This window comes from Hippopotamus amphibius, chromosome 7 (genome assembly GCF_030028045.1).
Source record: "Hippopotamus amphibius kiboko isolate mHipAmp2 chromosome 7, mHipAmp2.hap2, whole genome shotgun sequence".
NCBI lineage: Eukaryota > Metazoa > Chordata > Mammalia > Artiodactyla > Hippopotamidae > Hippopotamus > Hippopotamus amphibius.
This window is the reverse complement of record NC_080192.1, coordinates 77,260,341-77,283,958: the sequence shown is the minus strand read 5'-3', so window position 1 is coordinate 77,283,958 and position 23,618 is coordinate 77,260,341. Positions and strand designations below refer to the sequence as shown.

The window sequence follows — 23,618 nt, the reverse complement described above, 5'->3', positions numbered from 1 at the left end:
GGGATCTCCTGGCAAACAGACATTGCCAAGAGGGAGATGGTCCTTATGGAACAATTGTCTTTTGCCACAGGGCCCTCAATTAAAATTGTATTGAAGCATACATAATGTATGATTTTTTGTTCTGTTTTGTTTTTTTTTACAGTGGTAGCAAATTGCTTTCCCGTGTAACCTCGGTGCTGCATGTGAGATGGGACACCTGCCGCAGGTTTACAAATCTTCCAGGTGCGACGCAGGGCGGGGCTCATTGCGCAGGCAGTGGTGTTGGCGCCCCTGCGGGAGCTGGCGACGCTTGAACCCCGCGGCGCAGCGTTCCTTCCCGCTAACCTCCGTGGGCCCTGATTCCCAGTCGCCCCTGACACAGCAAAGTGTCGGTTCACGTGTGCGCCTTCCTCCACTAGATGTCACTGTAAGCCAACCGCTCGCGGCCGGGGACCCGGGTGTGTGACGGACCTTCCAGGGTTCTAAGCATGGTCAGCCCCTGCACTCGCGTCCTCCCGGACCGGGGAACGCAGTGCGGGGCGGGGACTCGCGGAGCTGAGCACCGCGCTGCGACCCGCGCGGGAGACGCGCCGGTCCTGGGGAGCAGGCCAGGCGGCGCGCTCCTCTCGGCCCCAGGGAGCGACACGGTCACGTGCCGCGGAGGCGCTCTTCCCCCACCCCCCCCCCCCACCGCGGGCGGGCCGAGAAGGGGCGCCGCGTCGTTGGTTCGGGGTCGCCCGGGGCAGGGCGCGAGGCGGGCGCGTGCGCCGCGCGGGGCGGGGTGCGACCCGGGGCGGGGACCGGCGCGCGCAGGGCGGGCCGCCGCGGGCGGGGCGGAGCCTGGGAGCGCGCCGACCGCCGGAGGGGGAGGGGCGGGGCGGGGCGGAGCCGCGGCGCGCGCGCCCGCCGGAGGGGGAGGGGCGGAGCGGCCGCCGAGCGCGCGCAGGCTGGCCGCCGCGAGCGTGGGGCGAGCGTGGACCGCGGCGCGGCGGTGCGACTCCTTCCTCGGCCCTCCTCCCCGCCTCCGGCGAGGGCACCGTGCGGCGGCGGCGGCGGGGCCCGCGAGGCCGGAGGAGGCGGCCGTGCCCGGGCATGGTGGTCTGGGGCAACGCGGAAGGTGAGCGACCCCCGAGCCGCCGGCGGGGGTGGGGGCGGGGTGGGACCGGCCCCGCGTCGCCGGGCGGCGGCCCGAGCGCGGGCGGCCTGAGGCGAGGCGAGGCGAGGCGAGGCGAGGCGGGGCGGGGGCGGGCGCGCCGGCCCGGGCCCAGCGGCCCGTGGTCTCGCGGCCTGGGCGGCCCGCGGCTCCCGGCGCGCGGCGGCTGCCGGGTTATGTAACGCGTGACCTCCCCTTCCTCCTCCGCCATGGCGTGGCCGGCCCGCCGCCGCCGCCCGCGCTCGGCCGCCCGCGGAGGCGCTGCGCCGACGACTCGCGCCCGCGGGCCTGCCTGCCGCGCCCCGCGTCTCCGGCCGGCTCGGACCGCGCCGCGAACTCCCTGCTCCTGCGCCGGCGCCGGGCCGGCCCTTCGGCTCCGCGCCATTCATTCGTGCGCGCGGGCGGCCGGCGGCTCGGGAGCCTCGCGGGCTGTCGGCGGGGGCCACGCACTGGATCCTCCGCCCGGCCTGCCTCCGCGGCGTCTGCCCCCATGGCCCCGCATCACCCCCCTCGCTCCCCGTTGGATCGCGGAATCGGAATATCCGAAGGCAGTTTTTACTCACTTATTTTTCCTTGTTACTTATCTGTTGCCTTGATATGCAGGGCACCTTTCCCCAACTGTCCTGACAAGCGCCCCTCTCCCACTTCACTCCTTGTGAAAATGATTCAGCACCTGCGCAGACGGAAAGGGGCATTTCCTTCTATATCTCTGCTCTTACTACCGAAACCCAGTTTGTAAAGAAATACCTTGGTGCATCACTCCTTAGCTGGTCCCCCAACCCTCCAATTAAAAACAAAGTCGCAGGTGGTGTAAGTCTACTACTTCTCTCTTCCACGTTTTTTCAGGTCACGTCCAGCATAGAAATGGTATTATTTAGGTGAAAATAACTAGACTGGCACATACCATAAAAGGGCTTGTAATTAACTGGTAAGGACTTGATGTAACAGTTCTCAATTCTGTGTCTGCCTGGCCTCTCTTCTATAGGCATTTCTTCTTTAGGGTAGGACATAGGATAACCTTGGTTCTTATTGTGGACTAAGCGGTACGGCATCATGCAGGGTACTGTCTACCTGCTTTCCAAACTTTCTGCTTTCCCACATAGACCTGTCTTCAGCCGGAGCAGATGCTGCTACCTTGCCATTCCCTCCCTGTACTTCCTAGACTCTTGGAAGCTCACCTAGAGTCCCTCTTTCCAGTGATCCTTCCCTGGTCTAGAAGGATTTCCATTCAATTCTTAAGCTATTTATTTGCCACGTCTCATATGTTATGACGATTATCTTTTTATCGGTATCCTCTTTTTCTCTGTCTGTAGGTCTTTTGAGGGCAGAATCTGTACCAAATGTGTCCTAGGACATTACTCCTATTTCATGGTAAACAATACATATTTAAGATTTTTTTTTAAAGGCAGGAATCACTCTTTTTAGAATTAATTTCTTTGAAATTTCAAGTAGGAAATACTTTTGCAAAGTAATGCGTTTGAATATGTAAGATCGCTCCATTTTCTCCAGCCCCAGCTTAAAACTCAGATTCTGTGTAACAGCAAGAAACCCAGTCCCCACCAGCAACAGGCTTGTCACTAATAAGTTGGAGACACTACACGTAGTGTATATTTTATAGTCCTTTCTTTGATAGCTGCTGTAGTAAAAAGACAAGAACTTCGGAGTTAGATGTAGATTTAAATTCTGGCTCTGTCCATTATTAGTTGTGTGTCCTTGAGCAATTTAAGTAACTAATATTTCTGGTTTTTTCTCATTTGTATAACGAAGACATCATTTCCTACCTTGGGTAGCTGAGGATTAAATGAGCTCTTAAACATAAGGCATCTCATGAGTCCCTGGTACACAGAGGTGCTCCATAAATACATGTTCCCTTTGGTGTACCTTTTTACTGCAGTTCACAATCTAGAATGAGCTGGGGTGTGCTGAGACAAAGCATGAGAAGAAAGCTAATTGCAAGAGGTGATAGGTACCTCTTCTTGTCTCCAAATAAATGAATAAGCTCTAAACTAAAGGGCAGTAAAGCTCTTTCTGCTTCTCAAGAATGTACGAGTGTATGTGGCATATTATAAATCATAGAGTATATTAAATAGAACATACATAAATGAAGGAAATACCTTTTAATCTTATTTTCTTCCCATAATAGCACTCACTAAAGCAGTAACATGGATATTAAAAAAGAATCTCTGATTTTTTTCAAAGTCAAGTGAGGAATGGGGGATGAGGAAGGAGGAATATTAAAAGTCTTTTCCAGGAACAATTAGATTGCATGCTGTTCTTTTAGTATCTCATCTACTTACAAAGAGTACATGAATCCTCCTCTCAGTTCAGGTATCTCTCTCTCAGACTGTTGTAACAGTCCCTTTTCTCTTGCTCCCTTCCTGACTGATCCCCACATAAAAATCAGAGTGGTCTTTTTAAAGACATAAATCATATTGTCCGCTCTTGCTCAAAATCCTCCAAAAGCTTCCTATTACTCTTAGAATTGAATCAGCACTTTTTGCCATTTCTGGAACAAACCGAACTGTTCCTGTCTTAGGGATGTTATACTTGCTGTTCTTTTAGTTGGGCCACCCCTTCCTCCTGGTGGTTTTCTTGCCTTTACATCTTCTATTTGCTGCTCAGATGTCATCACGTCAGAGTGATCCCTTCTCTGATCCGTAAAATAGAAGCCAGCCCCTCTCTCTGCCACTTTTGATTCATTTTGCTTTATTTCTCTTCATAGCATTTATTACGAGGTAAAGATAAACTCTTCACTTACTTATCCATTTCTCCTATTGGACTTCTTTCTCCAGGGCCTCTCCCCCACTGGAGGGCAGAGGCCTCATCTGACTTGTTCAGGGCTCTGTCCCTGGTGCTTAGAACGGTGCTTGGCATGTAGTAGGCTCACAAAACTTAAGTGAATTAAGTGAACAAGTGGTATAGTTGATTTAAACATTAGTTCTGGAGTCAGACAGCCAGGGTCAGGATCATTTGCTGACTGTGTGGCCTTGGGCAAGTTAATATCTTTTGATGCCTTAGTTTGCTCATCTGTAAGATAAGACAATAATACCTACTTTATAGAATTATGGTAAGAAATAATTGGGCTAATGTGTATAAAGTGCTTAGAATAGGGTTATTTCTCAGTTTTGAAAACCAGTACTTGAAATTAGCTTGGACTATTCACTTGGGACTTTGTGTTTTGGCATGAGATAAAAATGCAATCATTGAATTTTATCTTTGTTACTCTTGCTGAATTTTTCTGGCTTCCAAAGTTGTATCTTTGAAACTTCTTTTTAAAATAATACGTTTTGTGGATATCTAGAGTGGATTAGAAAATAAACTGCTGAGAATGGTGACCGGTATTCGGTCTTAATGTGTAAGTCAGCTTTTTTATTCTTAGATCTATGGAAGATGTTAAGAGTGATTATCTCAACAGCCGCCCACCGGAGTGGCTTTTATATATTTCCTTTTGAAGTTCAGCTGGAGATGTGATTGTGGTGATGAAAGGACTTGCTGGAGGCTGAAGACAGGAAAATCCTTGAGATCCAGTTGAAGTATGAGTCTTGTACTGGTTGGGAAAGGAGAGATGTTTTACCATCTTTAGTGTGTTCAGTTTCTGCCTTCGTTCATTATGGGTTCCCCACCCCCAAACTGTATTTGGTTCTTAAGTAGAGCTTACAGTTACCCAGCTCTGTTTTATACTTTCTTTTTCCTTTCTGTTCTTTCCATAATGTAAGTTTGTTTTTTCTTTAATTTACATTAATAGGAACGCATTGATGGGGACAAACACTCTGCCTGTGGTGATTACTCTAGCATAATACCCGTTATTTTTACTTAGTGCACTTGTCTTTAGTAAAATGCCTCTTTGTAGGCACATTGTTTTTATTTCATTTCTCAGTCTGAACTTTAATCAATAGGATCCTAAATGTTGGGCCTTAAACTTAAAAAAAAATCAAAATACTGCTCTGTGTAACATTTGTTCCAAAATTTAATAATAATAACTAAATCATTACACATTTACTGTGTGTCAGGCTCTTTGCTCAGTGCAGTCTCTCGTTTATTCTTCACAACCACCATGTCAGGTGGACACAGTTATAAAGAAAAGAGATTTAGAGAGATGCTGCTGCTTGGGCAGGTCACACAGGTGAGAAGGAAGCCAGGATTTCAGTCTGCTTCCACCTGATTCCATAACCCAGGGTCACAACCACTTTGCTGAGACACGTAAAAACAAGGTTTTATTTGGAAACTTGTGTTATGTTTTATCACCTTATTTGTATGTGTTGTTCTCCTTGACTACTAGACTACTACTCGTTTTACGGCTGTTTTTTTTCTTCGTTTTCTTTCTTTCTTTCTTCCTTTTTTTTTTTTTTTTTTTGGATTTAACTACTACAGATCTCCCACTACTTACAATGGGATCACTTTCCAGTAAACCCATTCTAAGTTAAAAATGTCGTAAGTCAAAATGCATTTAATACACCTAACCTGCTGAACATTGTAGCTTAGCCTAGCTGAACTTAAACGTGCTCAGAACACTTGCACTAGCATATAGTTGGGCAGAATCAACTAAGACAAAGGCTATTTTATAATAAAGTGTTGAACATCTCTGTGTCACTTATTTACTACTGTACTGAAAGTGAAAAACAGAATGGTTGTGAGTGTGTCAGTGGTTCCTCCTCAGGATTGTGTGGCTGACTGGGGGCTCTGGCACTGCCCCTGCCCAGCATCATAGGTACTGATATCTCTGGCTCCAGAAGAAATCAAAAGTCCAGGTGTGGTTTCTGTTGAATGTGTGTCACTTTGGCACCACCATAAAGTCAAAAAATTATAAACTGAAACATTATAAGTTGGGGCCATCTCTACTATACTTAAATGTCTGTATTTTTTATGAGTGTGAAACATTTTAATGGGTTGATATGCAAAATCATTTTTCCTTTATTAAGTCATTAAAAATAAGTTAAAGCATCATGTGTGTCGTGGTAGGTCAGCTTTGTACTTAGTTTGAAAAGGTTTTGCGTATGATAGATTTGATGCATCAGATTTAGGAAAACATGAATGTTTTTAAATTTGCTTAAGGCTAAAAGAAATTTCAGCTAGCAAGTAAATACATGTGTTTCTGCTGATCATGGAGCAAATCTTTATTATTTTTGTTTTTAGTAAGGAGGGACACATTGGTTTGGAACATTTTTACACCATGGTAAACTTTAGTGATTGTTGACATCTACTTGTGACACTTTAAAAATCTGAAGAATATCTAAATTATGATTTGTTGACCTCTCAACACTTAAGTAGATTCAGAATTCCACTGCTAGAATGAACCCTATAGATTCTCTAGGCCATGACCCTGTATTTTCCTGGAGGAAAAATGAGACCCAGAGAATCATTGGTGATAAAGAAGAGAAATAGGACTAGAATCTAGGGTTTTGGGGGTTTTTGTTTTAATACTCTAAAGCCATTTTTTCCTCTGCTACACTAAACTGCCCTTTCATCACCCAGGGAAAGACCAGTAGTGTACGCTTAGTATCTTATGTTCAAAAGGGTAGAGAATTGAGTGATATATTCATGTAAACTTGTGATTTAAAATCTTGAGGAGTTTTGTTTTTAAATCATTGTTAGAAATTGTGCTTTCTCATGTAGACAGGTAGCTGCCTTATGCACATCAGAGGGTTTGAGAAGCTTTTTAAAGACCAGTCTGGTCTTGTGGCTTTATCCTTAAATTAAAAGATTAGTTAAGGGATGGGCGCAAAAGTTGGCTGTGATGTGAACAGTTTTTACTTGAACCTAGTATCTAAGTAACCAAAATGTTTATTGCTTTCGATCATTCCTGATCAGAACCAAGGCTAAAATGAATTCTTATGCTTGAGATTGCTAATATGTTTTTATCATTTAGGCACTAGTCTTAATTATGTAATTGGAATTATGATTTAGATTCCTTACTCTTTTAAATGCTTTTCGTCAAATTTCTCGATTTTGTAATAAACTGTCTTTCTAGGTGACTCATTGGCTATCTATTTTAAGCCTTTCTAAAAATGTAAGCTGGACAATCCTGAATTAAAAAAAAACATTTTAACGATTTCTTCTTTAATATTTTCGAGAGCATAACCAGAAAAGTTCCTTACTTTTTGTAGTGCTCTGTGCCTTAAAAAGTGCTTTCACTTGACTTTTTCTCATTCAGCTGCCATTGAGTCCTGAGAAGAGAGGTGGGATAGTATCTGCTATTGTATAGGCATGGTGTGATTCTGGCACTAACCACCCAGCATTAGGGCAAGGGCATGGTCCACCAGACTCCCCTTACTTCAGATACCAGCTGTAGGCTCCAGGGCTTCCAGGCCACCTGCACTTCTGACCAGCTGGCCATGTATTTGGGAGTTCCCACTGCCCCCTCTGATTTGATAATTTGTTAGAATGACTCAGAGAACTCAGGAAAGTGCTGTACTTAGAATTACTGTTTTATTATAAAGGATACAAACCAGGACCTGCCAAATGAAGAGATGCGTAGAGAAGGGTCTGGGAGGGTCCCAGACATGATGCTTCCATGTCCTCAGGACACATCATCCTCCTGCCGCATTGGTTTGTGATTACTAACCAGAGAAGTTCACCCAAGCCTCAGGGTCCAGAGTTTTTATTGGATTTTTATTACATTGGCATGACTGATTGAATCATGGGTCACAAGGTCGAATTTCATCTCCAGACCGCCTCCTCTTCCAGGAGGTCAGTCACTTGGCTGGCTTTGCCAGCATGGCCAGCCCCATCTTGAAATGAGGGGCCTCCTGGGAGTCACCTGTTAATAAAAAGGTGTGCCCTGGGGGTCCCCCAGGGATAACAAAGAGACTCCTTATCAGTTGTGAAATTCCAGGGGTTTAGTCTCCCAGGAACCAGGGACAAAGACCAGCCAGATTCTTTGTTAAAGAACAGTAGCTTAAGAGGTGAGAACAGGTGCACAATTGTTACAGTTCAGACTAGAACACATCTCTGTAGTAGTAGCTCTGAGATCGCCAATATACTAAAGATTGGAGCAGGTTGCATTTGAATCTGTTTATGTATATAGAAAGATTGCCTTCTGTTGAAAATTATATTTTATTGGTATAATATTTGGAACCTGGGTTGGTGTTCATTTGGGTTAAATATTTTATTGACATAAATTGTGTTGTAGTTAGGGTTATAAATTGCATACTTTTTAGTATTTTAAAAGCACAATGATTTTGGCTCAAAAAGTTTGATTTTGGTATTTCTTTTTGAATTTGTAATTTTAGGCTTAGGTTATTACTACTGTTAACTGAAAGGAAATCTAAACCTATGAAGTGAGATTTTTGTCAGTGAGGTAGAGGTGTTGATAATGTATTCATTGTTAGAGTTGTAAAATGTTGTAGTAACTTAGTTGCCACTTTGAATTTTAGATCTTGTGTTGAAATCACTAGCTGTTCTGGTTTACAGTGTTGAAGGTTAATAATGTTTTTTTGCATATTGTTTATGCCTAATAGAAAATCTTCCTTCTGATTGTCACTTAAAGGTTATTACATTCTCTTACCTTCACTGAGTGTTTCTCAGAAATAGAACCTATTAATTCAGGCATAGAGTACTAAATAAACTGTTACCTTGAGGAAGGCTTCAAAGAAGAATGTAGCATCTCTTTAGAATGTCATATGATCCTAAAAAGCGGTGTGGTTTGTTGTTGTTTTTAATATATAATAGGGAGTTCTTGGCGTGAAGCAAGGGAAGAGAGGCCAGAAAGTAATGCAGTGGCAATTTCTTAGTCTACTTTATTTTCACTTGCAATTCCATTTAACATAAGGATTTGTGAGAAAAGAGATTTGTGACAGATGGAACTGATAGCAGATTTAGAAAAGAGTGAGTTTGACCATATTTTTGAATTGCAGATACTCTGAAGGATTTGTTTTTAGTTGTATACCACGTATGTCGGTTTACCTTGTGAGTTTGGAGATGTAAAGTGTTGTGTGGATGGAATACTCGAGATTAGGACTTCTGCTGAGACAGGTTAACAGATCTTGGTGTAGACTAGGCTCGGGAGCCAGACCCTCTCCCGTCTGTGCGCAGCCATCCCATCCCCCATCATTTATATACACAAATTCACACTTCCTTTCCTAACTTTCACAAAGGAAGGTTCAAACTTCATAGTATGATATTTGGGGCTTTCTGCTATATTCCCTCAGCTACGTTGTTAGTTCATTTATCACTGTCTGTCCATGTGTCAGTCCCAGAATGTTGCCTTAAACATCTTTTTTCTTTTATGTTTTTGTGCATGAATGTCCTTTTTCTTGAAATCATCCCTTCACTCCCCTTAAAATCCTACTCGTTGCCCTAGGCTCAGATCCGCCTTTTCAGTGAAGCCTTCTTTTTTTTTTTTCTCCAAGGTGAGATTTACTGCCGTCTTCCTGTGTGTCTGTTGCCTTTTGTCCGTGCCTCTAATGTTGCTCTTGATTGTAGTTCTATGCACATCTTTCTTCTCTAACAAGTAACTTTGGATTGTGATTTACACTTTACTCCTCTTGAAAACTGCAAATTACAGTAAACATTCAGTGAATACCAAGTAACCTGTTAGATCAGACCTGGGATTTGGGGGGAAAGGGAGTGGGAGGCAAAGTCAGGAGAGGTCTTGTTATGTGTGATCTAATCCAGACTTTCTGAGGTGAGTTGCCTTTTTGAAGGCCTGTTGTAAAATTCTTTCTACTAGTGCACATTGTAACAGCATTCTTTCTACTTAGTATGCTCTGTCTCATTACCTCTGAACTCCTCTACTTGTCTCTGTTCTCAGTGATCACTCTGAGTACACTACAGGCAAAACTGGTGGTTCTCAAAGTATGTGCCTCACACCAGCAGCATCAGCATTACCTGGGAACTTTTTAGAAATGCAGATTCCCAGCCCTACTCCTGACCTACAAAGTGAGAAACTTGGAGTTGGAGCCTAGCAGTCTGTTTTAACACATTATTGACGGTGGATGTATTAATACATCTTTTGTTACCTGAATGTTACTGACTGGAGACGTATCCATATGTTTTTAGAGAGTGATACAGGTAACACCACGTTGGAGGCTGTTAGATCTTAGATTGATCAGGGGCTTATTATACAGCTTGTGATTGTTGTTGTCATTCACATTTTGTTCCGTTAGGTTTTCGTCCCAACCTTGTGTATATTATAAACGTAAAATTTTCAAAAATGACACATCGTGAAATTTTGAGTGAAGAAGAATTTTTTCGGTGAATTTTATGCGGATACATTCTTTGATTGTCGGAGGGACGTATGTACTGGTGTCTCAGAAGATGATCGTTCTTCAGAATATAGTTCTGGTTCAGGTGATGTGGATATTAGACCAACAAAAAGACAAAAAACCTTAGTGATTGATTCTGATATGGGAAGTGAAAATGAAACGGTGCTGGGGAGTGCTCCTTTGCTTCTACAGAAGAGTTGATTGAGGACAACATTTCATGAAAATTAGAAGACTTTACCAGGTGTGTCAGGTGTAACTATTGAATGTAATAACCTGCAAAGTATTAGTGAAATAACAGAATTAATTTTTGGCTGATCAAAATAAAAATCGCCAGCCACAGGTGTTAGTTTCTGCAAAAATCCCCCAGTCAATAAGGAGTTTAACAAGCGCCCCAAGTGTTACTGGTGGAGGCTCGAGTATGAGAACCGCTGCTCAGGATACAGTCCCCTCTTCTTTGATGTTACCGCCTTTATTCTCCAGCTGAGTTCTGTCCCAGTTTACTTCTGCTGTGGCCTTTGGAGTCCTTGATTAACTGCAACCTTGAACTTTTCTTCAGATAACACTTTGGCTTTCCTATGAGACTGTGCCACTTCTTCTTAGTGAAGATCACTGGATTTTTATTCCTTCTTATAGACTTATCAGATCATCTCCAGAATATATATTCTTTTCTTTTCCTTTGTAGCCTGATCCCTGCTTTTGGACATGCTGAATTTGAGATATATGTGGGACATCCTAGTTGAGATACTTAATGAACATTTGGAGTTCATGAAAGTGAGGGAAGGTGTTGGGAAACTAGTTAATTTTCTGGAAAGCCAGAGAAGGCGGTTCTTTGTACTTTATTAAAAACGGTGTCTTCATTTCCCATCTATGGAAATCTGTAATTACAGGGATGAAAATTATTAGTGATTCTTTTAGAATGCCTCCTTCAGCTTGTTTTCAAATGACTGACTTTGTTGGGGGGGGGGTGCATATTTTCATTGTTATGAATAACCAAGAGGATGAGAGAGAAATTTGTTATATTAAATTGTTTGGGATAGAACATTTGCTTTTAATAAGATCAGCCTCAGACTGGAACATCACAAATATTTGTTATGCATCTTCCATTTTAATACAGGTTTCCCTTGCTAGCTGAAAGTAGAGTGTTCTTGTGAAACCTTTTTTAAGCTGAAATGGCCAAAAGCAAAGAAACAATTACTGTAGGGCTCATCTTGCTAACAGATGCACAGAATCAACCGAGGTAAAGCACAGATGCTCACAGACCCAGTGACACAGTCCACAACCATGGGGGCTTCTTGCTGAGATGCAGAGTGTGGTTCCCAGGCAAGTGGCTGGGCATTGCCAAGGTGCTCGGGTGCACGCTTCTTCTGTAACAGGCTGCTGCAGAACAGACTGAATGCTGTTTTTGCTTTTCCTTTTTTCTGTAAAAGTGAAAATCTTCTTGGGGTTTCTTTTGGTTAGCGAAAACAGGTACTAATATAGGTTTTCTGTAAGAGTGAAGTGATGCGAAGTAAACTTTTGAAAAGTGAGAGATCCCTGTATATCCAAACTTTATTTCTTGTATATCTTATTGCTTGGCTGTCCTTTTATTTCTGTGCAGTTTTTTGAAATAATTGACTCTAAGTCATAATATGAAAACAGTGAAATATACTTACATTTGTTAGGGTGCAGGCTGACAAGGTCCCAGGTGCAAGGTTGTGACAGACTTGAGACTCAGTGATGCAGACAGTGACAAAGTAGTTCTCTCCCCTGTGATGGGAGGTGGCAGTTCACAGCCAAGGAACCACTGCTTGTTTTAGGTCATTCAGGGACCCAGGTTCCTTCTGTTTGCTTAGCCATCCCCTAGGTACAATCCCCTAGGGTATTGTCCTCATTCTTTTGGTTGAAGCCAAGTTACCTCACAGCTGCATTCCAAAAAGAGTAAACAACTTCCTTTAAGGATATATGGCACAGATTTTTGTGTACATTACTCTGCTCACATATCATTGGCCAGAACTTAGTCATGTGGCCACTCCTGATTTAAAGTTGAGGAAAGATAGCCTCTAGTTGTCAACTCTGCTCCCCACTGAGAGGGAAGTTTAAAGCTCTTTCTGAACTTTGTATCCTAAGTAGACATCCCAGTTGCCCCCTTCCCTGCAGCTAGCCAGTCCCTGTGAACCCAGCTGCCTGTGGAATGTTTCCAGTGTTAGAGTCCTTTCTTTAAACTTTCTTTGCTTATTTTTAAAAATTTATTTTAAAAAGTTTTGATTGTAGTATAATACATATAAAATTTACCATCTTAACCATGTTTGTGTGCTGTTCAGTGGTATTAAGTATGGTAACATTGTTGTGTAACCATCCCCACCATCCGTCTTCCCAGAATGCTTTTCACCTTGTATAACTTAAATGACACTTAATCCCTCCTGTTGTGTGGTTGGTGTTAACATCGGAAATGTGTATTATCCACTGATCTTGTCTGTGTACCACTTTGCGGGGAGGTAGAGCCTGTCTTATTGCTGTCTTTTAAACAGCACAGAGTTGGATTGTGAGTCTCTGGAAAGGTGTTTTAAAATGAGAGAAATAACAAGTAGATAAGATTAAACTAAATATGCAAGGTACAGTTTCAAATATTGATATATTGGGGTACACTATCCTTGGGACATAATACTATTGCTACCATGCTTTATCTCTTACAGATAAGTTCATTTTCTTTATTCAACAAGAATTTACTGACTTCTTATCATATACAGGGTTAATAATAACTTTATAGTATTTTTTTATTCTATCATGTTCTGAGTATCAGAAAGGAGACGAATGTAGCTCTAACTGAAATGAGTGAAGTATGAACAGTCTTTGATGCTATGTACATTCTACAGAAGTGTGATAAACCTACTTACTGTTTGCTTCCTGTCACCTGAGTCTCTCCTTTGTTTAGCCCCACTGTTTAGGTTGTCTGGAAGCTTTGCTGCATGCTAGGTTGATCTGTTATTGTTCTTTGCCAGCATTTTAGATCTATAGTTTTACATTTTACATTTTGTTAGTTTTAAAATTTTTAATCCTGTTTTGTTAAATTACTTACATATAAATCTAAAAATATTTAACTTGTTATTGAAGTATAGTTGCTGTACAGTATTATATGTTACAGGTGCACAGTATAGTGATTCACAATTTTTAAAGGTTATACTCCATTTGTAATTATTATAAAACATTGGCAATATTCCCCACATTGTACAGTGTATCCTTGTAGCTTGTTTTATAGCTAGTAGTTTGTACCTCTTACTCCCGTACCCCTATATTGGCTCCCCTTCCCTCTCCCCACTGTAACCACTTGTTTGTTCTCCATATCTGTGAGTCTGCTTCTTTTTTTGTTATATTCACTAGTTTGTTGTATTTTTTAGATTCCACATATAAATGATGTCTACAGTATTTGTCTTTCTCTGTTTGCCATATTTTACTTAGTGTAATGCCCTCCAAGTTCATCCATGTTGCTGCAAATGGCAAAATTTCATTCTTTTTTATGGCTGAGTAGTATTCCATTGTGTGTGTGTGTGGTGTGTGTGTACGTACACAGTCCACATCTTTATCCATTCATCTGTTGATGGACACTTAGGTTGTTTCCGTATCTTGGCTATTATAAATAATGCTGCTGTGAACACTGGGGTGCGTGTATCTTTTTGGACAGCTGCATGTAAAAGAATGAAATTAGAACATTCTTTAACACCGTATACAAAAATAAAGACCTAATTGTAAAGACTGGATGCTGTGAAACTCCTAGAAGAAAACCTAGGTAGAGTACTCTGATGTAAATTGCAGCAATATTTTTTTGGGCTCCATCTCCTAAAGTAAATAAAAGCAAGAATAAATAAACGATACTTAAACTTAAAAGCTTTTGCACAGCAAAGGAAACCATTTTCCTACTGAAAAGAAAATACAGCCTACTGAATGGGAGAGAACATTTGTCAATGATATGACCGATAAGAGATTAATATCCAACATATATAAACAGTTCATACAACTCAACATCAAAAAATACATTTTAGATCACGTAGTTTGCTTTATGCTCCACAGTTTTTAAAATCCCCACTACTCTTCCTTTTCAAAATTTTTCCCTTAAGTTCATTTGTAGGTCTAGAATTTCCTTGACCAGTGCTCAATTCTTTTCAGATTGTAAAATTTTACACGTCATACTAAAATGCCTATGATTTCCTTTGTCTCAGTAGTGCCTAGTATAGTGTGTGCTTTACACACAGAAGTATTCTATTAGCTTTGATCCGTAGGTAGTTAAGTGTGGTGTCCACTCTACGTGGACTCTGAATCATTTCTTAGATGCCATGATTGTGCTATGAAATGTAATCTGTACACTGATATACTGAACTATCTACCATCTACTGTTGGACAGAAGAAAGTTACACAGTTGATGTCATCCAACAGTGACAGGGCCAATTAATTGCCACTCCTAGTATTCAGCAAAAACCAGTTTTACAGTTAGGTTTTTACCCCTAACCCACTGTCATAGGCCATCTTAATCTATACATAGATTATTTAAATAAATTTGATAGAACAAGCTGCCTTAAATCTTCTCTGGAATACATTAAGAAAAAAACGTATAAAGAAAGAAAACAAACATGTAGAACATCAAAGCTGTTACATAGTCAGATTTCTGAAATTGAAGTACATTACTAAAGTATGTGGGTATTGTACTTTTAATTTTTTATGTTTAGTTTCTGAAAATAGTTCTTTAGTGTGTGTTGTGTAGAGCGCCAAGGGGAACTCTAGTAGTCAACTACCCAAACTTCTTACAGTAAGAGACTCAGATAAGATAGTAATTGAGACTCAGAGAGATGGAGATTTACCAGAGATTAATGAAGCCAGTTAGAGGCAGAGCCTGGGTTAGAAGTAAATCCCTTACCCCTAGTCTTTTATTCATAATCTTTTGATTGATGTATGCTGTCTATTATGCTACAAACAATAACTGATTGTCATTGTAGTTTTATTCAGTTTTTAACATTGATTTATGCAGATTTTTTCTGTTTTCCTTGCTGTTCTCCTCCCCCCGAAGTTTTGATCTTCCATGGAAGAGAATTTTCCTTCTACCTGAGGGGTATCCTTTAGAATTTCCTTTAGACAAATTTGCTGGTGGCATTGACCGCTTTTTATTTGCCTGAATAAACCTTTATTTCATCTTTCTTGCCTGAATTTTTCTCTGGTTATAGAGTTCTAAGTTAATAATCGTTTTCTTTCAGCACTGTTGTCCTCTGGCTGTGTTGTTTCTGTTTAATTGCCACTCCTTTGAGTATTTTGAATGGAATCTCTGATTTTCCCACCCATGGCAGCTTTCAAGACCTTTTTTTTTCTGTTTAGTTTTTCATAATTTTATTATTACATGTCTAGATACAGATTCTATTTTTTCCTGTTTGGGGCTCATTGGGCTTCTTGAATTTGTGGCTTGATATCTTTAGTCAGTTTTAGTCATTGTTTCTTTAAATATAACTTCTATTTTCCCTCTTTTCCCCACAATGTATTTAAATCAGACTTTCTTAAGTATCCTCTGTATCTCCTTCCCTCCCTTCCATATGCTCCAAATCTGGGCATTTTCTTCTGACTTCTTCCAGCTATTCTTTATTTGCTTTTTTAATCTATCTATTAAGTTCTAATTTCTAATGTTGTGTCTTTCATTTCTAGAGTTACCATTTAGTTATTTCTAATATTTTCCAGGTCTTTACTGATATTCTTAAATTTGTCTTTTCCCTCTTTGAGCAGAGTAAGCATGGTTACTTTAAAGTCTACCTTAACATCTGTACCTGGAGTCTCTGTAGGTCTATTTTATTTTACTTTATTTTTTTCTGTTGGTTCATATGATCATTTCTTTATGTGCCTGGTTATTTTTATTTGTATGCCAGATATTATATTTGCAAACTCATTTGAAGAAATATATGAGGTTTAGTGAGTTGTCTTATCCTCAGAGGATCCGCATTTCCTTCTGCCAGGTGCCATGGGGCATTCATGGGGGCAGCCTGGAGTCACCTTCATCTGCTGGCAGAGACTAAGATGACCTGGGGCCGGATACTCTGGTCTGCCTGCCTCCAGTTTACTCTGATGCTGGAGACCTACACCCAGGTGTGAGCACCCTGGTCTAGGACGAGAGCCCCAGCTGTTGTTCCCTTCGCTCTGTGTTTGTTCTCAGCCACTCCTCTAGAATCGCCAGATGCCTCAGAGGGAAAAGGTCTCCCGGTTTGGGGAGGTGATTGATGTGAGATGGCAGGTCTCCTCTGTCATCTGCCAAATCTTGGCCCAGTGACTTTTCATTACTTGCTAGGCCTTCTGTGCCTTGAGGCAATTTTTTAAAACTACGTTTTGTCTAGCTTTCCTTCTCCTCAGCAGGAGGGTAGGTCCAAATTACCTAGTTTACTGTTTCTTATGGGATTTTCTCAAAAGTAGAAGTCGAATGTGTAAAATGAAATATGTTTATTTCCTTTTTCCTTTTCTTAATCTTAATTGAATCCTGGACCAACAGGAGTTTGCTGTACATAGATCAAATGATATTTTTTGAAATTTGATGAAATTACGTCTTCAGTCCTTCATTCCTTTCACTTTTCAAAACTTTAAACATTTGTCTGGGATAGCTGTTTTACTTCGGAATGGGGGAGAACCTTTAAAACTTTTTTAAGAAATAATTTTGTTTCGTACTGGTTGACCCTCATTAAATTGTCGATAAAGATTTTCACATTGGCCTTTTGCAATGAGTACCTGGTACATCTTAAATAAGTGAGGCTTTTAAATAAATGGCCAGATAAATTAAACTTTTAAAGTGTATTTTCTCCTTTATGTTCATTTAGCAGATTAATTGTTGCATATAATTTTTGTGACTAAGCATTCTTAATGTACAGTGGCCAGAACTCCCACACTCTTTCACTTGTAAGAGCAGATGTGTGGAGTCAGAGTTTATATAAAGTCAAGAACTATGTATTAATACATTTCCCAGACTCCTTTAAGATGAGGGAGATGTCTTGAGGGACTGATTGGACAGAGTGAGCCTGTTGAAATCAGAAGTATTGAACAGCACTGATGGCAGCCCTGGGACTCTGGGCGAACACATTGGGTGGCCATGCCCTTACCTTCGTCAGACTTAAAAAGACAAAACAAAACGAAGCAGCCTTCCCTCCTCCAGCATCCATAACACCTGATCAGGGTTAATCACTTTACCTTCAGTTCTGAGAGCCCTTTCCACCTGCCCTTTATCTCTCTGTTGGACTTAACTCTGAGACTCTTTCTGCATGTCTTTCAATCACCTTTTAAGAGTGGACAGTAAAAATTCATAATTAATATAAAGTCAGCAAGGAGAAACTATAAATCTTATATATACTAAGAATAGAAATATTTGAAAGAAAATATCTGCTGATGTGTGTGGATAAAGTGTGGTTATCTTAAGTTGTTATTCAATAAAAGATTCTTTTAAACCATATCAAAACCAGATTAACTTGGATAATGTATAAGGCTTCTCCAGTGGTGTATGGTAACCCTTTGATATTAACCTATATAATTACTAGAAGACAGATACTTAAATGGAGATCATATTAATTTTGTGAAGAGTTATGCAGTCATGTCCCAAAGTGTAACCATTTGGATCAGAAGAATTTGACTTTACAAGGATTTTCATATAATGCCTGCTTTAATTTATACTTTGCTCACCACTAAGCTAACCGACACTTAAGATGACCCATTTTGGTGGCTAATGGTATAGTTGGTGATGTGCTGCCTTAAGGAGAATGCCAGATTTACTAATTTATTATTGGTGATAATCTTTCTGCATGATGTCCTCTAGTTGTATTGCGGGATTGACCTCTTCTGGAATTTTTGTATTAGTAGATGAATTACACTATGACTGCACTCTTAAGTGTTAAGCATGTAGTAGCAAAGACAGAATTTAAGAGCCATATTAATAGGGCAGTTCATGAAGGAAAATGTTTTCTTAGGTTCTGTTAACACTAATGTTAACAAGTAAGCACAGTATGTTAGTTGTATTTGGTGATGTTTTGTGTAAGCGAGTGTTAAGATTGATGCTCATAAATACATACGTTTTTCTTGCTAAAATAAGAATATAAAATAGTTATAATTAAAAGCTGATACTCACCTGTAAGGAGTTTTTTGGGCAACAAGTTTCACTTGTGAAGCCAGAGAATGTCATGCTTTGGGAAAAGTTTCCTCAGTATTATAATTTGAACTTTCACGAATTGAACATTTGAATTTATCTTAATTTCTCATTTTTCTTGGTATTGGAGTACAATATCAATTAGTGGTACATTTTGTTATGAAATTGACATATTTCTTTTTTCTCCTAATACAGAAGCTCCACCATGAGACGAGGTGGATGGAGGAAGCGAGCTGAAAATGACTGGGAAAAATGGGTGTGTTTTAAAAGAATAAAAATAATTATATTGAACTGTCTAGGTATTTTGCATTCTTCTTTTAGTTTATAATGTGGCTTAAGGCATTTTCTAAATTGTGAATCACTTTAGACACCAGCTGTTTGTGTTTTCACAATGTATTGAAAGCTTAAACTTTGAGAAATTTTGTCCTGAGGAAATAAATGTTCTAGTGCACAGAATTTATTGTATGATAATTTTATTGCAGCATTGCTAATAATACTGAAAAACAGTAAAACAAGGTATCCAGTAATAGATTATCTGTATACCATGGAACAGTATACACCCATCATTTAGCTGTATATTTCTTAACCTGGCAAGATGGCCTTACCTAAAAGGGTGTATTATAAAGGAATATTACATATGATCCTATTTGTGTAAAACCTCTGTGTTCTGAGGCACAAAAATAAACTTTGAAAGTAAGATCCCAAAATGTTAGCAATGAATGGGATCATAGCTGATTTAAATTTTCTAAAAAAATTTTTTTTGACAGCATGTAATATTTGAATAATCAAAAACAGTGAAGTCATTTTCATTTTGGAAAAAAATATCTACCACTTCTAGATACCTGCAGCATTATTTTAAAGACCTTATCAATAAAGTAAAATTGATAAAGACAATTAAGCTTGATGATTTCAGTTCAGAAAAGGTGTGGCTGGATTCATAGACTTGTAAAGGTCTTTAGCAAAAATAATGTTTTTATATCCTTTTTGAGGTTGGTGTTATGAATATTAGTAGTACTATCAAATAGATTGATTAGATCCAGAATTTAGCCACTGAATTGTTTATTGTATTCTTATCTACTTGTATGGAGAACTTTACTGGTTTGTCAAACTGCTTCATTTTACTTGAAGTTATTAATTTTAAGCTTCCCATACACAGAGGATAGGATAGTGGAAGCCAGTCTGAAACATATGGTTATTGACCACTCATCAGATTTTCACTTGGTTTAAACTTTGGTATAACTTTTGCTTGATTTTGTAGATAACAGTATTTTGTGGCGTTACACTTAATGTTCTTCACTAACTTTTTCCCTCTCCTAACGTAACTTTTACAGTTGTAAAATGTGGTAGAATTGTTAAACATTGAGGGGACAGAGGGAAAGGTCTCCCTTGACCTGCCTGTTGTAGTGCCTTGATTTATGGTTCCTGTTTATACCTTATGTCATCCTTATACCTTGGTCACTAGCACAGAATAAGGTCTTTTTATTATTTTTTTAAAAGTATAGGTTCCTTTTTAAAAAGGGAAGGATGGGAAGAAAAATAAAACTTTTGAGATTAGTCTACCTTTTCTTTAATTCTAGGGCGGGTATATGGCTGCCAAGGTCCAGAAATTGGAGCAACAGTTTCGATCAGATGCTGCTATACAGAAGGATGGAACTTCATCTACGATTTTTAGTGGAGTCGCCATCTATGTTAATGGATATACAGGTTGAGTACTTTTTATTTTCTAGGTACTCTGTTTTGGCATGTACTTTTATTAGGATTGAGAGTGGTTTGTTTTAAATTCTGCTTTTAATTATTTATCTTGTATGTAAAAAAGATAAATGTAAAACCCTGTGCTTAGGTACTCTTTCACGTTTCCTTTCCATCCCTCCTCTGCCTGCCATTGTCTTATTTTAAATTTTGTCAAAGTGCATAGTTTTTTAAAGTCAAATGAGGTTTAAAATGAAAAATTAAACAGCTCATCACACATGTGGGGCTTGTAAACTGTGAGCTTCAGTAGAGGGAGATCTCGTAAGGCCATTTTATTGGTGAATCTTCAACTGTAATTATTGAGAGGTCCTTTGGAGCCGGCGGAGGAGGAGGGTGGAGTGTGTGTGTCAGATTTCCAGGATCTTTCCTGGAGAAGGGTGTAAACCCAGCTGCTGGCATTCTGGTTGCCAAGAGGGGAGGAGAGGGCCAGAATTCTCACCATTTAGGAAGTAGAATGCCATTTAATCTCCCTGCTGTGTTTTCTTCCACCGCTCCACCCCTTCTCCCCTCCTGCTGGGCCTGTTGTTGAGTCCAGCGTCTGGAAGGGACAGGATAGTTTTCCGCTGTGAGTTGGAGAGGAGATCTGGAATTCTAATTCACAATTTCAACCATGAGCTTCCTGTTTTACTGCCTGTTCCCAAGCCCACGCTTGGAGGTGCCCAGTGCCTCTATTTCACGAGTTTCTCTTGGTTTCACTGGCACCAGGCAGCCTCTTCTGGGTCTCCACACAGCCAGCTTATCTTTCAGATTTTATCTTTCTCTGATCTGCACTGTCAGTTACCACTTGCCTGTTGGTAGTCATAGTTTATTGCTAAAGTTTTCATTCTCTTGAGGAGTCCTCTCCTCCTAAGTTCATTTTCTTGTGTTTTTTGAGGTGAATGGCTGTAAATATGTGGGTCAATCCGTTATGTTTTTTCCTCTCCGCTTCTCAGCTGGCTGATAGCCGTTTGTTTTTAAGGTCTCCGTTTACCACTTCCCCTTGGTTGTCTGACTGTCATGCTGCTGGTGGGGGTGACTCCTCAAGGTTCTGTGGAGCTGTGGCTCCTTGTATTTATTCACATCTTGGCATTTAGTAGATCTCATCGTAGTTGCCTGTTTACTGGATAAGGCAAGAGCTCCATTTCCACATTTTCATAAACTGTGTCCTTGGTGCCTCTGCAGTGATGGGCAGAACCGCTCAGTGGGTATTTGTTGATTAAAGTTGTTTTAATTAACTGATACAGGTGCCTGGTTGAGTTTTATCAGGTGTCGTTGACAATTTAGTCTAAGAATGTTATCTCAAAACAAATGCTGGTGCAACTTTGGGAAAGTTCACATGCAACTTTTCTACTTAGGCATCTTAGAACATTCAGGCTCCATAGACTTTCCTGAGATGCACTGTAAAAGATTAAAGATGTTAATAAAAAGAAATGAACATTGCGTGTTACATGAGCAAGTTTTGGAAGTCCCCAGTTTACAAGGGCACCCTTATTTACATTAGAGGAAGAAAAAGAGATTCTTTGTGTAAGGGAGAAAAAAATGACTATTGTAGTAATCATTACAATGGTTGAGAATCTGGAATTCTAATTTACTTTCATCACTAATTTCTGTGTGACTGTAAGGCATTTTCTCTTTTGGACCTCATATTATCCCTGTCCTTTTCTTTAAGATAGAGATAATAATATTAATTTTTATTCTTGTTAGGATTACATTATAATTCTTTAAGTAAACTCCCATTATGTTGAATTTCATAGGGACATGCAAGTTGTGTTGATATAATTTTTTTAGAAAAACTTTCTCTTTTAGTGACTACTTTTGCAGCTTTATAGATAAAAGAGAATCTAAGTCCCTGTGATGAGTCAGCAAGTATAGTGTCTTAGATGCAGTGAGACAAGTAGGGAATACCATGTTGTTGTTGATTCTTACTCGTGCTCCTTACAGACTTTAAATGATATTCCAGATTTTCTTGATTCCTTTAAAGCTCCCAGTTCTGCCATCTGAACATCTTTTTGGTTACCCCCATCCCTTTCAACGAACACAGCTTTGAACTCGAGTTTAGAGATAAGATCCCCCATCTTCTGGATACTCTTCCTCTGTTAACCCATTCTCTCTTCTCTTTTTTTCTCCCAAACAGCATCTTTTCCCTTCTAAGGTTAACTTCTTTGCCTTTCATCTCATTTTTTTAATTAAAAAAATTTTTTGACTATAGAATCACATGCAGAAAAAGTAGACCATGAATCGTTGCCATGTTTCCCCCAGTGTAACATCTTACAGAAAATAGTACTGTATCAAGCAGGAACTGACATTGATGCAGTCAAGATACAGAATATTTCACACAGGGTCCTTCATGCTTCCCTTTTGTAGTCACACCAACTTCCCTTCTGCTCTCAACCTGGCAACTACTAGTCTGGCCTCCATTCCTATATTTTTTTCATTTCAAGAATGTTACACAAATAGAACATACAGTATATAACCTTCTGGGATTGGCTTTTTTACTCAGCATAAACTCTGGAGAGTCATCCAAGTTGTATCAGTAGTTTTTTCCTTTTTATTACTGGCTTGTATTCCGTGATATGAATGTTTCACAGTTGAACCATTCACCCATTTAAGAACTAGTGGGTTATTTCCTCTTTTTGGCTGTGAACACTTGTGTTCGGGTTTTTGTGTGACCATGAAGAAGGCAATTGCTGGGTTATATAGTAGTTGCATGTTTCATTTTTTTTTGAGAAACTGCCCAGTTGTTTCCCAAGTGGCTGTACTATTTTCATTTTCACTAGCAATTTATGACTGATCAGCTTCTCTGTGACCTTGTTAGTGTTTAGTGATTTTTATTGTAAACATTTAATAGGTATGTAGTGATACCTCTTTGTGGTTTTAATTTGTATTCCAATTGCTACACAGCCTCACCAGCATTTTATAAAGACAGGTTGGTATTTTTGTTTCTTTTAATTTAGATATTCTAATAGATGTGTAGTGGTATCTCACGGTATCTTAATTTGCATTTGTCTGACAGCTAATGATGTTGAACATCCTTTCATGTGTTTATTTGCCACCTGTAGATCCTTCTCAGTTAAATGTGTGTACATATTCTTTCCTGTTTTCCAAATGGATTTCTTGGTTTTTTCCTGTTGAATTTTGAGAGTTCTTTATGTATTCTAGATACTGCTCCTTGTCAGAAATGTGGTTTGCAAATATTATCTCCCAGTCTGTGGTTTGTCTTTCACCCTCTTCAGGTGGTCTTTTGCAGAACAAAAGTTTTTAATTTTAATGGGGTCCAATTTATCAGTCTTTGCTTTTATGGATGTGTTTTCAAGTCAGAAGTCTTTGCTTAGTACAAAATCCCAAAGATTTTCTCCTAGTTTTTTCTAAAAATTTTATAGGTTTATGTTTAGTATTTAAGTTCATGGTCCATTTTGAATATTTTTATTTG

At 40.0% G+C, this 23,618-nt stretch overlaps 1 protein-coding gene across 4 annotated transcripts in view; it reads left to right on the top strand.

Annotated features, from left to right (window-relative positions):
- Positions 1–899: 899 nt before the first annotated feature.
- Positions 900–23,618, top strand: part of REV1 (REV1 DNA directed polymerase) — an 88,436-nt gene continuing 65,717 nt past the window's right edge. For all 4 annotated transcript variants that reach the window (XR_009054563.1, XM_057740529.1, XM_057740528.1 and 1 more), the window contains exons 1-3: positions 900–1,096; positions 18,656–18,716; positions 20,038–20,164. Coding sequence is in view for 3 of the 4 variants with exons in the window: in XM_057740529.1 (XP_057596512.1) it covers positions 18,666–18,716; positions 20,038–20,164 (178 nt within the window). In the remaining variant the exon portion in view is untranslated. The remainder of the gene's footprint in view (positions 1,097–18,655; positions 18,717–20,037; positions 20,165–23,618) is intronic.